The sequence below is a fragment of the Dama dama genome, chromosome 20 (genome assembly GCF_033118175.1).
Source record: "Dama dama isolate Ldn47 chromosome 20, ASM3311817v1, whole genome shotgun sequence".
NCBI classification, from domain to species: Eukaryota; Metazoa; Chordata; class Mammalia; order Artiodactyla; family Cervidae; genus Dama; species Dama dama.
The window spans coordinates 27499236-27517416 of record NC_083700.1 but is presented as its reverse complement, the minus strand read 5'-3'; the positions used below and the strand labels follow the sequence as shown (position 1 = coordinate 27517416).

Sequence of the window (18181 nt, the reverse complement as noted above, 5' to 3'; positions counted from 1 at the left end):
AGTAATAATTTTTCATATATACTGCAGTAGAGGGCATAGAAGGCGGGCTGTAAGGTTGAATCTGGCTCCTTGTCAACTAAAGGGTGATTCTAAGTGGCTTACTCAGTCTGTTAGTTCCTCTTCTCTTTGACGAGCATAATAAAACCCACCCAAGGCTGCTGTGAGGATTAAAACACCATAAGAAGACACATTCACAAATATCCCTGCTTTGGCAAAGAAGGACATCAGCCAGGTTGGTTTTCTGAATTGTATATGCTTGAGTGTGAGTGTGTGTATGTACGTCTGTTTTCTATGTTACTGTAAAGAAGCAAGAAAGAGAGGCACGTGGTTACGCTCACAGGGGGTGGATTCCACTGATGTTACTTGAGTTCCTTTTGCAAGAAGAGCACAGAATCACAGAAGGAAACGATCCCCAAAGATGAACCTCGCATGTGAAATCTTAGCCAGCTTCCTTCTGATTTTCATTGTTCCCACCAAAGGTAAGTTGGCGTGAGGGTCTTCACTCTCACTGTTAGAAGCTTCGTTGGAGACCCTGAACTGAATGTAAAAGTCAGAAAGGTCACAGCCCTGCTGTTCCTTGGTAGCAAGTCACCTCAGCAACTGTCTTGCTTTTTGTAGGTGAAGACCCTGAAAGCACTGTCGTCTGGGGTGCCTTGGATCATGACCTCATCCTGGACATTCCTGGTTTTCAAGGGAGTGATACGGTAGCAGATATACAATGGAACAAAAACAAAGAGAAGATTGCACGAATCAGGAAAGACAAGCCACTTTACAACCAAATGGACAAATATGTTATGTTTACAAATGGAACTCTGAAAATTAAAACTCTGATGAGAAACGATAGTGATCTCTATAAGGTAGAGGTATATAATTCAAATGGAGTAAACCTACTGAGCAAAACCTTTGATTTGAAGATTCAAGGTAAGTCTTTAACCCCTATATTCCTCCATCTCAAAATGGGTGCTATTTAGCAAGCCAAAGAGTAACATTTATGCAAGGTCCCCAGCCCAGATGTTGGCCTTGGGGAGCCCTAAAGGAAACTGAATGCATTCCTCCTGCCTCGATGCAAGCTCCAGTCTTGTGGGAGAGATAGACTCCACAGCTAATAGACCCTCATGTCTACACACTTCAGCTCTCCAGAGGTGGTGGGGATGCTGGTTTGAGTGAAGGATCTAGATTGAGTTGGCATTAATTAGGAGGAGGGGAATCAGTGGGCAGAAGGGGAAAAAGGTGGCCATTTCAGGTGGATGATGAAGGATAAGCTATGGGGCTAGGAAAGGGAGGCTGATTGAAGGGCAGTGGGTCTTCTGTCCAGAGAGACAATTTCAAGCCCGGATGTCCTGAAGGAGTGGTGGTAAGGCAGGAAAGGAATAATGCATTAAAGGATGAGTGGTTTCTAATCTGCTCAACATTAGCATGATCAAAGGTAGAAGGTGTTTTTGCTGGTATCTGTAGAAAATACACAAGGTGTGGCTCTGTCTGTCTATGCATGTACTGGGGGAGCAGTAGTAACTGTGGGAGATGAAAGATGGAAGACTACACAGGGGGCTGCTGCTTTAATCCAGGGGAAGCAGGAAGGGGCTGGTTGGTGAGTCTTAATTCAGGCTTCATGTTGGAATCAGCTGAGGTACAGTAAAATTTACCAGTACTAAGTCCCATCCCAGACCAATTAAATCAGAGTTTCTTGGCTCAGGGCCTGGGCATTGTTGGCTCTAAACTCCCCAGGTGATTTTAAAGCACAGCCAAAGCTGATAACCAGTGGCCTAAACCAAAGGGTGCCTATAAAGTGCCTGAAGCATGCTTCCACTGAGGGTCATGTGTGGGAAAAGGATGAACAAAGTGGCTTGAGTTTGAGAGAGAGGGACAAGAAAGTAGAATTGAAATGACATTGAAGTTGCAAGTCCAGGGGTCCCTTGGCAGGGCATGGATAACAGTAGAAGAAGAAGCTGAACTTGCTTGGAGAAGAAGATAGGAACCTGAGCCTGAACACAAGCCAGAGATTCAGTGAGCAAATAAGCATTTCCGTGCTTGAGACAGGAAATGCTGCCAAAGGAAGGGCCCCCTCCTCCTACATAAAGTCACCCTCCAGCCCTGTTCTTGAGCACGCGGACCTGGTAACAGCCCCCACCCGCAATACTCACAGACATTGGCAGCCCACCCACCCTCCCCCCAGATGACAACTTTCCACACCTCGTCCGGCACCAGAATAGAGTACAGCTCAGAAATGGGGTGAGATAGATGCAGCCAGAAAGGGCCTCTGTTGTGGGCTCTGGGAACCACAGATGTCATAACTTTGGCCAAGTATTCTGTTTTAAACTTGAGCTTCACATTCATGTATCATTTAGCATTGCCTGGGTAATAATGGCTACCGATGATATGTCATGTGCTTTGCTACATGCTCTTACTTAAGGTTCCCAACAATCCTGAGAGGTAGTTTTTCCCTTATCAACTATGAGGAAACAGGTAGTGGTCTGACGGGAGCAAAGTTAGGATCCAAACCCAAGGCTGGTTTTAGCAACGATGGTGACATTCTGCCCTCACCCTGCCCCGACCCACGCCTACCCCATCAGCTTTATCGAGATATAATGCACATACCATAAAATCCACCCATTTAAAGTATATGATTCTATGGCTTGTAGTGTATTTACAGAGTTGTACAACCAAACCGGCAATCAATTTTAGAATGTTTTCACAACCTCAAAAATAAATTCTCACTCTTTTGCCAAAAGACAGAGGTCTTTCCATGACACAACTGCCATCTCGTTGTGTGTGTGTGTGTGTGTGTGTGTGTGTGTGTGTGTAAATGTTACACAGCATGTCAATTTGTGATCCAGTCACCATTTCTTACCACAAGGCCTTGGGCAAATTCTCTCTCTGCTCTAAGTCTGATTTTCATAATTATGACCCTATGGGGTATTCATGGGACAAGGCTTCAGGGAAACCTAACCATAGGTGCCTCAGGCCCCTGGGACATAGTACCTGTTTCCTCAGGGCTAGAGCTCTCTCCATCTCTTTGTTCCTTCAAGCTTCTCTGTTTCCAATCTTGGTACCCACAACTCCTTAATGAGGGGGTTGCTGACATTAGCTGAGGAAGTCCCCTTAAAAGCAGATGTTAGTGGAGAAGTTCATCCTAGCAACCTGGAATCAGAGAGCGTTCATCTATGAGATGTACCCTCACTCAATATAATCATGCCTCTTGTACGAAGCTGTCTTACAGAGACCGTGTATACAAAGATATGCTTTCAAGTGGCTGCACATAGCTGGATGGTTTATGTCAGTGAAATACTGGAAAGATCTTAAAGTCCCCGGCAGTTAGAAACTTACTGATTAAATCAAGAATGCATGCGCGCTCACTCACTCAGTCCTTTCCGACTCTGATCCCATGGACTGCTAGGCTCCTCTGTCCATGGGATTTTCCCAGCAAGAATAATGGAGCGGGTTGCCATTTCCTCCTCCACGGGATCTTCTCGACCCAGAGATGGAGCTTGCGTCTCCTGCATTGGCAGGCGGATTCTTTACCACTGAGCCACCAGGGAAGCCCTTAAAATCAAGAATACATCATTAAAAAAAGATGGTGGAGATGTATATTTATTGGTGTTCATAAAGTAAAGAATTTCATAATAGATCAGTAAAGGGAAAAAGGCAGACTAAAAAATCATATGATCCAATTTTATTTTTTAGAACATTATTTATATATGGTATGCATGCATAGAAAACATTTGTTAGATGCATTGAAACATTAGCAATTATTGACTCTGCGTGATAGAATTGTAAGTGATTTTTAATCTTCTTGAAACTTTTTTGATATTTCATCAATTTTTATAGTGATGTGATTTACTTGTATGCTTTTTTAACTCATATTTTTAATTGAAGGATAATTGCTTTACAATACTGTGTTGGTTTCAACTGAAGAGCAACATGTAGATTTATAAATAGAAAAAAAAAGGAGTATTTCCATTTTGAAAACACAGACAAACTCCTCAACTCAACCCCTAGAGCATGCACTGACCCTGTCTTGGTGTACGGTGATGTTTTTCCACCCTCTTCATTTGGGGTCACACTGAATCTCTGGATGGGAAAACATTTAATTTCTGCTTACCTATATTCTGGGACAGAAATGAAATTTGGTGAGAAAGTTCATGGGGAAGATATGATTGTCTGGGAGTCAGGGAGGGAGGAAATCATTAAGAAAAAAAAAATGCATGATGAATGGAAGGATGCTGCGAAAGAAAGGGGGCAAATCTGAGGAAAGGAAGGGAAGGCAGGGTGAGAAAAAGGGCAGAATTTGGTCACAGCTCACAAGTGGTGGAATACGATTTGAACCTGGTCCAAATGACTCCAAGGCCAGGGCTTTTTCTTTCATGACACAGCCTTCGAATATTAGCATGTCAGAAATGGAGAGGCAGGCGTGTGGGACCATAACAGCTACCGCCAGCATTGTGTGTGCCCAGTTGCTCAGTTGTGTCCAACTCTTTGCAACCCCATGGACTGAAGCCCACCAGTCTCCTCTGTCCATGGAATTTTCCAGGCAAGAATACCGGAGTGGGGTGCCACTTCCTACTCCAGGAGATCTTCCCTCCCCAGGGATTGACCCTTGTCTCTTGTGCCTCCTGCATTGGCAGGTGGGTTCTTTACCACTGTGCCTCCTGGGAAGCCCCACCACCAGCATCGCCAGAGCCTACCCATGTGCCAGGACTTTGTCACCTGTCATTCCTGCTGTACAGATGGGGAACGTCTTTCTTATCCTTATCTGTGGGTGAGAACCAGTGAGGTGTGGGGAGTGGCCCAGCAGCTCTGGGAGGATGAAGGGGCTCTGTCTGTCCAGAGCTTGAACAGCACCACTGCTCCCAGGATCTGCCGGGGGAAGGAGGAGGGAGTTTCCATTTGTGACCAAGGCCCCAGGCTACACACGTACCAGTTTCTCCAGGGTCAGTTTCCCAGTTGCTCTTAAAGCATTTCTCCCAACCCTCCATCCCCCCCACGGACTCCTGTGCTGTGTGGAGGTCAGGACATGGTAAACCTCTTAACCGTATGACTGAACTTGAATTTGGGAGGGTGAGCTCCTCTCCTGATTTGCCATTTATTAGTGGGTACCTTTGGACCATCCATTTAACCCTCCCAGACCCTTGGGTACTTCATCTATAAACAGGAAGAAAAACATCATCTTCTCTGTTTGTTAGGATGAAATGATATCATATACGTGAAAGCATTTTAAGGTATAAAGAAAGAAAAAGTGAAGTCGCTCAGTCATGTCTGACTCTTTGTGACTCCATGGACTGTAGCCCACCAGGCTCCTCCATCCATGGAATTTTCTAGGCAAGAGTACCAGAGTGGGTTGCCATTTCCTTCTCTATAAGATCTTCCCAACCCAGGGATCAAACCCAGGTCTCCCACATTGCAAGTAGACAATTTACCGTCTGAGAATATGATGTATATTTTACTGATATAATTATCAGAAATAAATTTATTCTGAATGTGTTGTATAAATAACATAAAATAGAAATGATATTTTAAAAATTGCTGGGATCTTTGAAATTGTTTCCTGGTCCCCAACTAACTCCATTTCCCCTCTCTAAATAGTTATATCTTTTACAATCAGTAAGTTGCCTGACTTGAGTTGGATCTTTCTTTTCTTTTCAGAGATGCTCTCAGGACCTGAAATTAACTGGACCTGTACCAACAGAACTGTGAGCTGCAAGGTAGAAAATGGAAGTGATCCTACATTAGAACTGTTTTTAAATAAGAGCACTGTCCAAAAAGGTCATCAGAGGCTCATCACCTACAAGTGGAACACCAAATGGAATAAAACATTCAAGTGCATGGCGCATAACCATGTCGATAAGAAAGTCAGCATGGTGACGGTCATGTGTCCAGGTGCGTGGTAGGCACTGATCAGGCGCCACAAGTTCACATCACAGTCCAGCCTTTACGGCCAAACAGGCAAGGACTGCTCCAGGGCATGGGTGCCTGGCCTGGGAGGCCACTTAGGCTCAGGGTGAGAACTGAGAACACCCCTCTTTCTCCTGGAAATCTCCAAGGGAAGGCTTAGAGGAGAGAGGAGGTAGTGTTCTATGCTTACCCATCTTGGGATTCTTCTCACAGAGCATGGTCTAACCTCAGGTAATTAAAAAGGTGCTCTTCTAGGAGAAAGAATTGCTGAGTTGAAGAGATAAAAGGAGCTGAAATGGTTATCTCATACAGACTGCCCCTTGCCAGAGAGGCAAACAGACTTGCCCATAGTCTCTCAGTTAGTCAGGGACCACGACTGTGACCCCAGGGCAATGATGGAGAAGGGAGCAAGAAAGATTCCTTTCTGGAGGGGCGATGGTCGGCACCTCCTATCAGAGACAGGAGCAGAAGGGCTCCTTCTAGAAACCCAGGAAGTGAAGGACTTGGAGAGAGGAAAAGCTAGAGCCCGGGGAGGACTATGAACCCAGGTGGGCAAAGCTCTAACTGCCTCAGAGCAGAGCGCTCAGCACAGAAAGTTCTGAAATTTCAAGAGTCTAAGTTCTTTCCTGGTCCCCAACTTGACATGCCCCCCAAAAGTAATTTTTGAAAGATGGCCTGCTCTGGCCTGGGAGACTGGGGTCTGGACTTCTAGTTTTGGTCTGTCTAAATGTACCGGAATGGCCTGGACAGAATTCCTTCCTCTTTCTGGGCTTCAGCCTCCTGGGCCACAAAGAAGATAAGCCTTGTGATCCCCAAGAGTCTACTCATCTGATACTCCACAATTATCTTTCCAGTGCTGTCTGGTCAATCCCCTGAAAGGAAACCGAAAAAAACAAACAACCAAAAAAACACCAGTGATCTGGCCAGATTTCCTTAGTTTCTGTAGCAATTTTGGCTGGTCAGTGACCCTAGGAAGCAACCCTGAGCTGGTGTGAAATCAGAAGTAAGACTTTAATATATATTTTGAATTAGTTATCAGTTGTGTAACAAATGACCCTATATTTAGTGGCTTAAAACAGCAAACAGTGTTGAAGATAATAATCTCACAGTTTCTGTGAGACACTGAATCTGGGACTGGCCTAGCTGATGGTTCTGGCTCAGAGTCATTCATGCAGCTATCATCAAGGTTCCAGCAGGGGTGCAGTCATGTCAGTCAGGTAGAAGCACTGCTGAGGGAGGACCCACTTCCAAGTTTACTCATGGTGGGCATTCGGCTGCCTCACAATATGGCAGCCACTTCCCTCAGAGCCCCTTGAGAAAGAGCAACAGTAAGGGCCCGGCCCAAAAGCCAGGGTCTTTGGTCTTTGTGAACTCGGTCTCAGGTCCCATCACTGCTGCTGTACTGTATTCTTTTAGGAGCCACTCAGTAAGCCCGGCCCGCATTTAATCAGAAGGGGTCGCACACAGGTAGAAATCTCAGGAGGCAGGGCTCAGTGGGGACCATCCTAGAGTCCACAAGTCACATGCTCAGACCAGCGTCACGTCACCTCCTATGAAATCTCTGCCTCCCAGCCATCCCTCCATGCCCCCCATCACTAAGGCACAGTGAGTGAGGTAGCCCCTCCTCGACTTCACAAGCTCTTATCCCCCTTCAGGATGCTCTTAATTAGAGTTGCCAGATTTAGCAAATTGAAAAAAAAAAAAAGAAACAAAAGACAGTGTAAATATTTTTTTTTGGTCACCCTACATGGCATGCAGGATCTTAGCTCCCCAACCAGGAATCGACCCCACACCTCCTGCATTGGAAGCACAGAGTCTTAACCACTGGATTGGCAGGGAAGTCCCTAAAAAGACAGTATAAGTGTGTTCCAAGTGTTGCATGGGACACCCTTATCCAAAAACATTATTCATTGTTTATTTCTAATTTAACTAGTCATCTCCAGTATTTTATCTGGTAATGCTACTCCATGTGTATTTTAACTAGATCCCAGCAGTATAAAAATGTGTGTGCATTAGGGATGGAGGAAGAGAGGAAGGGCTTTGGGGGGAGCTGGGGTTCGAAGACTGGAACCTTCCTGTCACCTCCTTGTGGTGCAGAGTTGGGGGAGCCAGCTGGGGGAAGGGGCACTGGAGACATGGGAGGAATACCTAGGGCAAGTCTGGGGAGGACAAGTTTGCTCTTGAAGACCCTAAAGTGGATCTGGATGCATCATCCTAAAAGGCCAAGGCAGAGAGGAGCAATGACATGATTAACCACTTGGCTCAAAACAGATAAGCATGTACTTAAAATCAAAATAGTAGGAGGAGGGAGCAGGTTTGGACACAAGAAAGGACTCTACCCCATGAATTCATGGGCATATTATCTCTGAGAGGGAGTGCAGGAAGGAGTGTGGCTGGATTTAGTGACTGTGAGGACATAGCTGCCTCTGAGACATGCTGGAACCTTCCCCACAGAAAGCGTCCAGAGGCCGCACTGGACAGATCTGTGAACAGGCTGTGTGGGGCACACCTACATTCCCAAGTGTGCCCAGATAAGAGCATGCTTGTCCTGTCTGAGGACTCTGAGGAGACAAGCTGGTGTCTGCATGGTTTAGCCCCATGTTCCTCAACTGGTCCTAGGCTTGCCCCCAACCCCCCCAGGTCAGACCCTGGGAAGTCCTTGGCTGAGCCCAAGGTGGATTCTGATAGCCCTGACCCTTCCTCCAAGCAGGCAGAACCTAAAGGGCCCTTCTGCTTTTCCCAGTCCAGTTCCACAGCAGGTTAGGATTATGCCTGCTTTCCTGATGGAAGCCCCTTCATCCACAGAGCCTAGAAAGTCTATATAACCAGCAGGCAAAGAATGGGTGAGAGAGAGAGAGAGAGACACTTAGGAAGAAAAGCAAGGATTAACAAACCACTGCAGTCTGAACACCTGTTTAGTTTGGTTTCTGAGCTTGCTCCTGGGGCCCATCCTGGGCTTCATGTATAACAGTATCTTCCCAAGAATGTCTGGCTGGAGAAGGGTTTCCTTGTGATGCTGGGCTGAGCTCTGTTCATTCTCAGGATGGACAAGTCCCCTGACCCCTGGCCCCAGCTGCTGACTCTCTGACTGCTGTGACTCACAAATGGGCAGATGGCCCAGCATCCCTCTCAGGAAACAGCTCCCAGAAGTGCCAGTGCCCAGAACTGTAGTCAGGGCAGGCCCCCATCTTTGTGTGTAGTTTCACACTTTATAAAGCACTTTCACATCCATTATCTGATTGACTTCCAACAGCCACCTGTAATGTAAATTCATTATTTCCATTTTTTCAAAGACAGGAACAGGCTCAGAGAGGTGAAGTAACTGGCCAAAGGTCACACAGCTCCTACCTAGAAAAGCCTGCACTCAAATCAATTTCTCTTAACACAGTCATTGTTATTCTTGTTGCATTATAGCAGCTGAAGGTTTGTGAGTTGAAGATTAAGTTCACTGCTGCGGCTAACTCACTGTGTATCTGAGTTTCTCTCACAGGCCAGGGAAAATCTTGGAGAGGGTGCTTGCTGGCTTTGAGGTTAGAGAGCTGGGCTGGACACATGAAACATGGATCCTGTCTTTGGGAACTACCTGGTCGTGAGAATGAGGAAAAAGCAATCATGATGTAGGAGGGCAACCAGAGATGAAGCTGGATAAACAGTGCAGAAATATGAAGATGAGGGGCTGCTTAAAGGAACCACTCGGGAATGGATGCTGTGTGACCTCAGGCAACTCATCCTTCCTCTCTGGGCCTTGTGCATGAAGCTAGAGATTACGTTAGATTTTCTCTAACCTCGTTCTCAGATCTAAATTTCTGTGACATCCTCCCTGAGAAGGGACAGAGCCTTGGCTCACAAAGAATCAGGCATTTCTGGTCCAGGGGAAGAGCTCTCGAAGGAGCCTTGTGAGAGGGGCTTATCTTGAACCCTGCACTCCTTGAGGTATTGACCCCATTCACCAGCCTCCATAAGCTTAGCCTCCGTGAGGCTGAGAAGTCCCATCAAACTCTTTCATCCATAAGATGGGAGGCAGGAGTCCTCGAGTCCTTGGCCAGGGCAATGAAATGGTCCCTCTTCCCAGGACCTCCCATCCATGCCGCATCTGTTCCTCTTGCAGATGAAGGCCTGGATTTGTACCTCATCATCGGCATTTGTGTAGGAGGCGTTGTCTTGCTCATCTTCGTGGCACTACTCATCTGCTACATCAGCAGGAGGAAAAAACAGAGCCACAGGAGAGATGGTAAGCTCCCCCTTCTTCTGTCCCACCGCAGGCCCAGGTGAAATCCCCGTGGAAACTGCTCATGGGGCTGGCACCCAGAGTCTGGAAAGAAAAGACTGGAGATGGGTAGTTTCAGAATGTCAGGGCCTTCACCGGCGGTTACAGTTTGTTCCATTTTGTGGTTAGCTTGAGTTTTGAAAAACAGATTCTCAGTAGTGACAATGGGGGAGATTTGAGATGCTCAGTCCAGGGTGGCCTCACTAGAATCCACCAGCTGAAGCTGACTCGGTGCAAAGCTGTGTGGACATGCTTTGAATGAGCCATGTGTATCTATGTGGATAGAAAGATTAGCATCAAAACACCATGTCTATGAACCAACATCTTGTCTTCTCCTGAGTGAGGGTGGCCAAGCTGGGTTCAGGACCAGTCTCCTAGGAACACAGGTAAAATTTCAGGACACTCACTGGGGACTCACAGGAGCACATTTGTTCTAAAACTGGGTGTTTCTATTCCCTTTCCAATTTACTGTTCCAAGAGGAGTTGTCAGGGCTGTGAGTGTTTCTTTCTTGAATCAGTCCTGACAACCCACTAAGAAAGAAAATGTTATGCTCATGAGGAGCTGGCTCAAGGAGCATCCAGGCCACCCAAAGCGATGTGTTCAGAAAATGATGTTTCTGTGGACCCTGGGATGAGGGTGTTAGGGAGTGAGCTACAGGTGCGTCCAGCAGGGGGTGTCCAGTCATCAGCAGGACGTGAGGCCAGGTGGACAGGTCCTCAGGTTCTGCACAAGCTCACATTCACAGCAGGACTGGGTCCGCCTATGTGGGGTCTCTCCCTGGAGTGAGCCTGGCACTCCCAGGCCAACTGGCTTTGCAACTGCCCAAACAAAGATCTGGTCTGCACCTCCCCAGGCAGTGGTGGCCTTGAGCCACCTTTGGATTTAATTTCCTTACTTTAGACTTCTTTCCTCAGGTCTCCCTCAGGCCACTGCTCCAGCATGGGCCCAAGCTTCCACCTCCCTCTCTCCTGCACCCTCCACCCCAGTGGACCAGAGCTGTTTGTTAGTCCCATAAGCACACACGGTTTCCTCACTTCTTGGCCTGACTTGGGCAGTTTTCCATCCCCATCCCCCCTGCAAAGGCTTCTTCCCCACTGCTTAAGAGTCAAAGATCACATGCTTGGACCTCACATGCCATCCGGTGGCAAAACAACTGCTCTTTCTTGAGGCTGAAATGACCAACATGATGATCAACTCAGGTTGACAAAGCAGTTGGCTGTGTCAGACCCCAATCTATAATAGGATGCTTTTTAAAAACGTATTTATTTTTAATTGGGGGAATAATTGCTTTACAGTGTTGTGTTGGCTTCTGCCATATATCAACATCAATCAGCCATCGGTTTACCCATGTCCCATCCCTCTTGAACCTCCCTCCCTAATGTGATGCTTTATACTCATTATCTCATCCAACTTTCTGCATGATCACATGAGACAGATAATATTCATTCAGCTGAAGTTTAAGCTCAGCTAGGTTAAATGCTTTGTCCCAAATACTATGACCAGTAGGCTGAGTTAGAACAAGGGTGAGATGAACAAGGACCCCCGGATACAAAAGTTGAGAAGACCTCCACCTCCAGGGTTGACCCTGCCCTTGCACAGCCCCAGGGTTTTGGGCCTCCTTTGGTTTTGTGCTCCAGGTGGCTGTTTGCTTCATCTAGTACTGGCCTAGCGCTGAGTAACCAGGAGATGCAGTGAGGGAGGAGAACATTGAGGCTGGAGGGATTCCATACAGCCGTGGAGCAATGCGGGCTGTGGCTGGAGTTGCGGGCGTGGGTGTCCTGCTGTGATGGTGGGCTGCACAGAGCTTTGATGACCGCCTTGTCTGTCCAAGCCAACCTGAGGGGTCAGCCCCTTGGCCACACCCCTCTCTTCCTCCCAGAACTCATGGGGCTCTTTGTCTGCGTCTCCCTAGTGGCCCTGGGCCCTTACCAGAGACTGACATTGTGATCTGCTGTCCTGGTTTGTGCCGCTTGTTGACTTTTGGCTATCTAAGAAGAGTGCTTATGTCTGAGCCATCACAGGCACTTAGCAATGGTACCTAATACCTAGAAGATGGGGAATAAGTGTTCTAAAAACAAATGAACAAAACAGCAAATGAACAAATGACCAGACTAGCAGTAAGCAAATGGCCAGCTCCAGCTTGCAGTCCAAGGATGGAAAAAGGCTTTCCCACGGCCCCATAGCTGGAACCTGGGGTTGAGACTCAAAGTCCTCTGCATGGCCTCATGGCACCACCTCTGCCTCCTGAAGGCACCAGAAATGGCACAGAAGATATGTTTTTCCCTTTCTGTGCGTTTCACTTTTTGTGCTCAGAGCACACCAACATCTCCTCAGCAAAACCCTGGCGTTTGGCTTTGAGCCTTCGCGTTCAGAGTCACCCAGCGCCTGGATTTCCAGCAGTCGGAGGAGGCTGCTCAGGCTTCCCTGATGGCTCAGCTGGAAAAGAATCCGCCTGCCATGCGGGAGACCTGGGTTTGATCCCTGGAGTTGGGAAGATCCCCTGGAGGAGGGAACGGCTACCCACTCCAGTATTCTGGACAGAAAAATTTCGTGGACTGTATAGTCCATGGGGTCACAAAGAGTCAGACATGACTGAGCGACCTTCACTTCACTTTCACCTGAAGTCACAGCGTGGTGTTCAGAGAGGGCACGTGTTTCCTAAACCATGCATCTCTGTACTGATGTGAGCAGCCATCCACCCCAGGGAGGGCGTCCTCATTCTGGCTTTCTGGAGAACACCGTGAGGATGGCTTTGGGCATGGGGTAGGAAATACCTGACTTGTAGCACAAAGGGGGCCAGAGGGGCCACCCGAGCCCTCCAGGCCTATGGCACCTGAGCATCCTCAAAGATTTCCTCTGTGATTTCAAAACAGCAAAGGGAAAATGACATTACTCTGAGTCATAGGCCTGTCTTCACGGATTGCCATCACACAAAGCAGAAAATCCCAGAGAGGTGAGTGACCAGAGGAGGAATATTTCTTCCAAGTCCAAGAGCATAGGGCTGGCTTATGAATTTCTGAGACACTAATATGTTTCTAAGGACTAAACAGCCCTTTTGCGTAAGTCCCAACCCCTCACCAAAATGTGGGTGAATTACAGAAGTGGGTGAAAGGTAGATCTCACACAGAGACCCATCTGAAGGCAGGTGGTTACTAACATTCTTTCTGACTGTGTGTGTTAGTCACTCAGTCGTGTCTGACTCTTTGCGTCCCCATGGACTGTAGCCTGCTAGGCTCCTCTGTCTGTGGGATTCTGTAGGCAGGAATGATGGAGTGGGTTGCCATACCCTTCTCCAGGGGATCTTCTTGATCCAGGGGTAGAACCAGGGTCTCCCACACTAGAGGCAGATTCTTTACCATCTGAGCCACAAGGGAAGCCCCTCTCTGACTCCTCAATCCTATTATAAGGGCTCTGACCCTGAGTGGCGCTAAGGTGTGATACCTGGGATGACTTAGAGTCAGGACTGGGGTCTAAGTGCCCTCTCTGCTCCCTGGAGATCCAGGCATCACGTTCTCCACTGGATTCCTTGCCTCTGACTCCCTGAGTTCTCTGATGCCCTGGGCTGTCCCTCTATCTTGCTGTGGGTCTTTCTGTCCTCCCCCTCAAGACCTGGAATCTCTGGAGAGCAGAGGTGGCTTCTGCCTTCTCATCATATCCCCCCCAGAGCAGCTAGCACGCTGTGGTGTACACAGGAGGTACACTCAATATTGTTACACCGATCCTGATTTTTGCCAAGAGAACTCTTCAGAGAACTCTTCTTTGATCCTTGCAGATGAGCAGCTGGAGATAACAGCACAGAAAGCGACCCTTGAGGAAAGAGGCCGGAAGCCTCACCAGATTCCAGTCTCAACTCCTGCAAATCCAGGCATGTCCCAAACTCCTCCAGTACCTGGTCACCGTTCTCAGCCCCCCGCTCATCGTCCCCGGCCTGTTGGCCCCCGTGTCCAGCCCCAGCAGAAGAGGCTTCCTCCAACGCCAGGCACACAAGTTCACCAGCAAAAAGGCCCTCCCCTCCCCAAGCCTCGCGTTCAAACGAAACCTCCCAGTGACGCCGAAGAAAACTCCTAATTCTGTGCCGCGGCTGTCCTCTTCCTCTCATCAAAAGAGATGAATACCCGTCCTTTCCCATAAAAGGCACTGTGGAATTTCTCCACTCTGGGTGTGCACACCCACACCTCCATCCTCCAGCAAGGGTGCTCTCCAAACAGACCATGATCGCCTCCCCAGCCCGTGAGCCACAGTCTGTGCCTTTTAACACAGCCACGTGGTCTGATGTCTGGAGTCTCTGGCCCCCTTCCCCTATCACCACTTCACCAGAAAGGGAAAAAACAATAAAAGTGCGCACATTTGGACTGGGTGATAGAGCACAGAATCCCAGAGGTCTCCCTGTTCCCTCTCAGAGCATGTGCCTGTGTCTGATGTCAAGCAGTCACTGTGGCCATGTCTTGTACAAGCAGCTTCCTGCTTGAGACACTCTTGGTTTTCTTATGTGCCTGGTGGACACTTGCTCACCGTACTGGGAGTAGCAGTGAAATAAAAGCCTTGACTTGACCCCAGGTGTCATCTAGTGCTGAATGGGAAAGAGGCTATTTGGTGTAGTATGACCCCGCCACCAAATCTGGCCATCCCAGTTCAACCGGTTCCCCTTAATCCCCCACCAGAGCAACTGACATCCACTCCCCAGGTTCCAGGTGCAAAGCTGGACACACGGCCTATTGGTAGATTTGTATAAGGAATTGAAATCTCTATGCACAAACTTCAACAAAAGAGGCACCAGAAAACATAACCTCATTTGCAGTTTCACTTCCTTGGTTCTTCAGACATGTTCATGGTGATCTGTAGAAACATCCTTGAAAAGACAGGGGTCCATAAAGACTGGAGGCGCCACGAGCCTGTCAGAGAACATGCCAAAGGGGCAGGCTGAGACACAGCTCGGTCGAAGCAAACCCCAGGTCTCAAGTGACCATGATTAAAAGGTCAGGCCCCACCCTCAGCTGGCAGTCATGCTAGTTGTACTTTGAGGGAAGTGGGGGAGAAAAAAAAGAAAAAAACGCAGTTTACAGTTAAGGTTCTAAAGCAGTAGATGGTGAGAAGGCACCTGGTTTGCAATGTTGGCACCACGCTGTTTGCGGTCCCGGCCGCCCGCCTTCTCCCGGCTTCTTAGACTTGTTAAACCCTGTCAAGCTCTGGCAGGAAGCTCTGAGGTCTAAACCACAAAGTCTCTGTACATTCAGGACTTCCTGTCAGAGCTCACAGAGGGTTGAGCTGCTCTTTTCTCTGAACCTGGGCTTCTATTGTTTTAACCCCCAAAGTTAATTGTTAAGAATAATGATGAATGAAAGCCCACCGCCTCCTGAAATTCTAACATGGAGTCTAGTCAAGTGACAGGCATCATGAGATCTACTAGGAAGAGAAAGGAAGGTCTTAGCATGGCCGCTTTTCTCCTTCCTCATTGCAGCCCTGTGCCATTGCATCAGCCATCCTGCCCGAATAACTCCTAACCCATTCCCTTCCTGAAGCCCTCCCTGGCCTTTGCAGCCCTGCGCTCTGCCTTTTTCCCGCAATCTTGTGGCATACATATGGTACAGTGCCTATAACTATTCAATCCCTACATCACTTATTCATTCAACAAACATTTATTGAACTTGTACTACATACCACGCTCTGTGCTAGGTGCTAGAAACACAGAGGCACACACATCTTTGCTTTCAAGGTGCTCAAGTTGCGGGAGGGGTGGACTAATTACAGGATAAATGTAACCGTGTGAAAAGTATTGGTTAGAGGCCAATACGGGAGCCCAGAGGAAGGACTTGGAATCTGGATTGGTTGGCAGGACTGGGGGACCCAGAAGGCTTCCCGGAGGAGGTGGCATTTGAATTGAGTTGTAACAGATGAGTCAAAAAAACTGCTGAAGCAAAGGTATAGAATTACCCCTGTAGAGGGAGCATGAACTTTGCTCCTGCTGACAATCTGTTGAGGTAAATATGTTATTCCTTTATCAACTACTATGTTTCATCAGTTTGAAAACACTATTGATTTTAAATGGCACCATTATTTACACACCATTCGAAAGAAAAAGCACTCTCAATTGCACTTTAACAAATGCTAAGATACAATCAATTTGTAGGTTCAACCCTATTCCTGAGGTGTTAAAATATGAAAAAAAATGTGTTTAGAACTAATGAAATGCATAGTTAAAAAGCCTCCTGAGGACTTTGGCCATTTCTCAGCATTGCCCCTACCACTTTACTGAAAATTTCACTGGCCAGTTGATTCAATGGGTGAGTACAGTCTTGATGAAAGAAAAAGAAACAACCACCATGGCATCTATTGGGTTGGCCAACAAGTCTGTTTGGGTTTTTCTCTAACACCTTACTGAAAAACCCAAACAAACCTGCTGGCCAACTCCAAACATATGTAAAATACACTTCCTGGCCTGCTGGAATCTCTGCCACGAGGTGGAAAACACTGGCCTTGCTTGAAATTTGTGCTGTGGTCACCACTGCTGATGTTGTGTAACCTCCCACTGACCTTGTCCCGGAGTGTGGACTTTCTGAGATGTGGTCAGGCCAGCTACAGAATAGCTTGTGAAGCCTGTGGAAAAAAAAAAAATTGATGATTCAGTAGCTTAGGCTGGGGCCCAATCTTCTGTTGTTTTTAACAATAACAATTCTAAGGGGTTTTCAAGTAGGGAACCACAGGTCTCGCGGTCCTGTGACTGGTCAAACCTGAGGACTTGATAGATAATACAGCACTGTAAGAAAAACAATAACAGCCCTGTTAAATAATCCCCCGTAGGTAACATCTACTACAAGGAATGAAGCCTGGTTGAAAGACATATTTAGGTAATTGGAGACACTCTGGAGTGTCACATGAAGGAAAATTCCAGTCTTTTTTAATAGATTCCCTGCTCTTCCTAAAAGCAGTCTGATGCCAGCAGCTGGGTCAGCCTAGCTCACGGGGACCTTGGCTGTGGACTGGCAATTTCATCTCAGTCTTTCTTATACCGTCTCTAGCATGGAACTCACCTGTGCTGGCTGGGCTGCAGCCACACGGTTCCTCAAGCTCACCGATGTGTCCCCCACTGCAGGGCCATTGCACAGGCTGACCCCACTGTCCACACTCCTCACCTGGATTTTCATCTAGCCACTCTTCTCTCTGGACTCAGATTGAGGGTCACGAAAGAGACCTTTCCTGAACTCTGCTGTGACTTGAACCTGGTGAGACTGTTTCATCTCTATGTCTCACTCTGTGGCCCCCCAGGTCAAAGGAGGAGGAGGCCCACAGGTATTGCAGCTGAAATGTTCTGACTCTTTCTCACTGGCTTTGCGAGCTTGAGCTATTTACTCAGCCTCTTTGAATATTGGTTTCTTTATCTCTAAAATGGAGATAACACCTCATGGGGTTGAAATGAGGATTAACTAGAAGTAACATGTGTAAATGTGACTGGCATGTCCTGTGTACAGAAGAAATCTAATAACCGTGAGCTTTCTTTCTGGCTTGATATCTGAGAATAGATACACTGGATAGCAGATATAAATGGCCCAGTTATTGGAAAGAGACACAGCCCATTTTGAATTAATAAATAAGCACTCTGTAAGGTGACTTGGTTTTCCCTGGTGACTCAGTGGTAAAGAATCTGCCTGCCCATACAGGAGACGCAGGACACATGGATTTGATCTCTGGGTTGGGAAGGTCCTCTGAAGAAGGAAATGGCAACCCACTCTAGTATTCTTGCCTGGGAAATCCCATGAGTGAGGAGCCTGACGGGCTGTGGTCCATGGGGTCACAAAGAGATTGAACAACAACAAAGTGACTTCATGTGCGGTGAGTTTGATTCACCTGAATGAGTAGCTTAATATCTGGTCACACAGGACAAACAGATACAATTCTATACCAGACATATTAAAAGTGGAAGAACATGATCTCTGAGACTGCCCCACAAAGCCAAGTTTGAGCCACCAGCCACCTGCCACCTTGCTGGGCGCCCTGATGCAGGGCCACCCTGATGACACATCTGGACA

General features: G+C 47.5%; 1 protein-coding gene and 1 long non-coding RNA gene across 2 annotated transcripts; one reads left to right on the top strand and one right to left on the bottom strand.

Moving 5' to 3' along the window:
- Window positions 1-332: 332 nt before the first annotated feature.
- CD2 (CD2 molecule) lies at window positions 333-14708 on the top strand. The gene is made up of 5 exons (XM_061121063.1): window positions 333-479; window positions 619-921; window positions 5641-5874; window positions 9998-10120; window positions 13930-14708. The coding sequence occupies exons 1-5, from the start codon at window positions 419-421 to the stop codon at window positions 14223-14225; spliced, it is 1017 nt and encodes a 338-aa protein (XP_060977046.1). The 5' UTR covers window positions 333-418; the 3' UTR covers window positions 14226-14708.
- Window positions 14709-14873: 165 nt separating this feature from the next.
- Window positions 14874-17810, bottom strand: LOC133040852 (uncharacterized). The gene is made up of 3 exons (XR_009689045.1): window positions 17186-17810; window positions 16689-16751; window positions 14874-15049 (listed from the first exon to the last, which is right to left on the bottom strand). It is a non-coding gene; the product is annotated as an uncharacterized LOC133040852 (long non-coding RNA).
- Window positions 17811-18181: the final 371 nt, after the last annotated feature.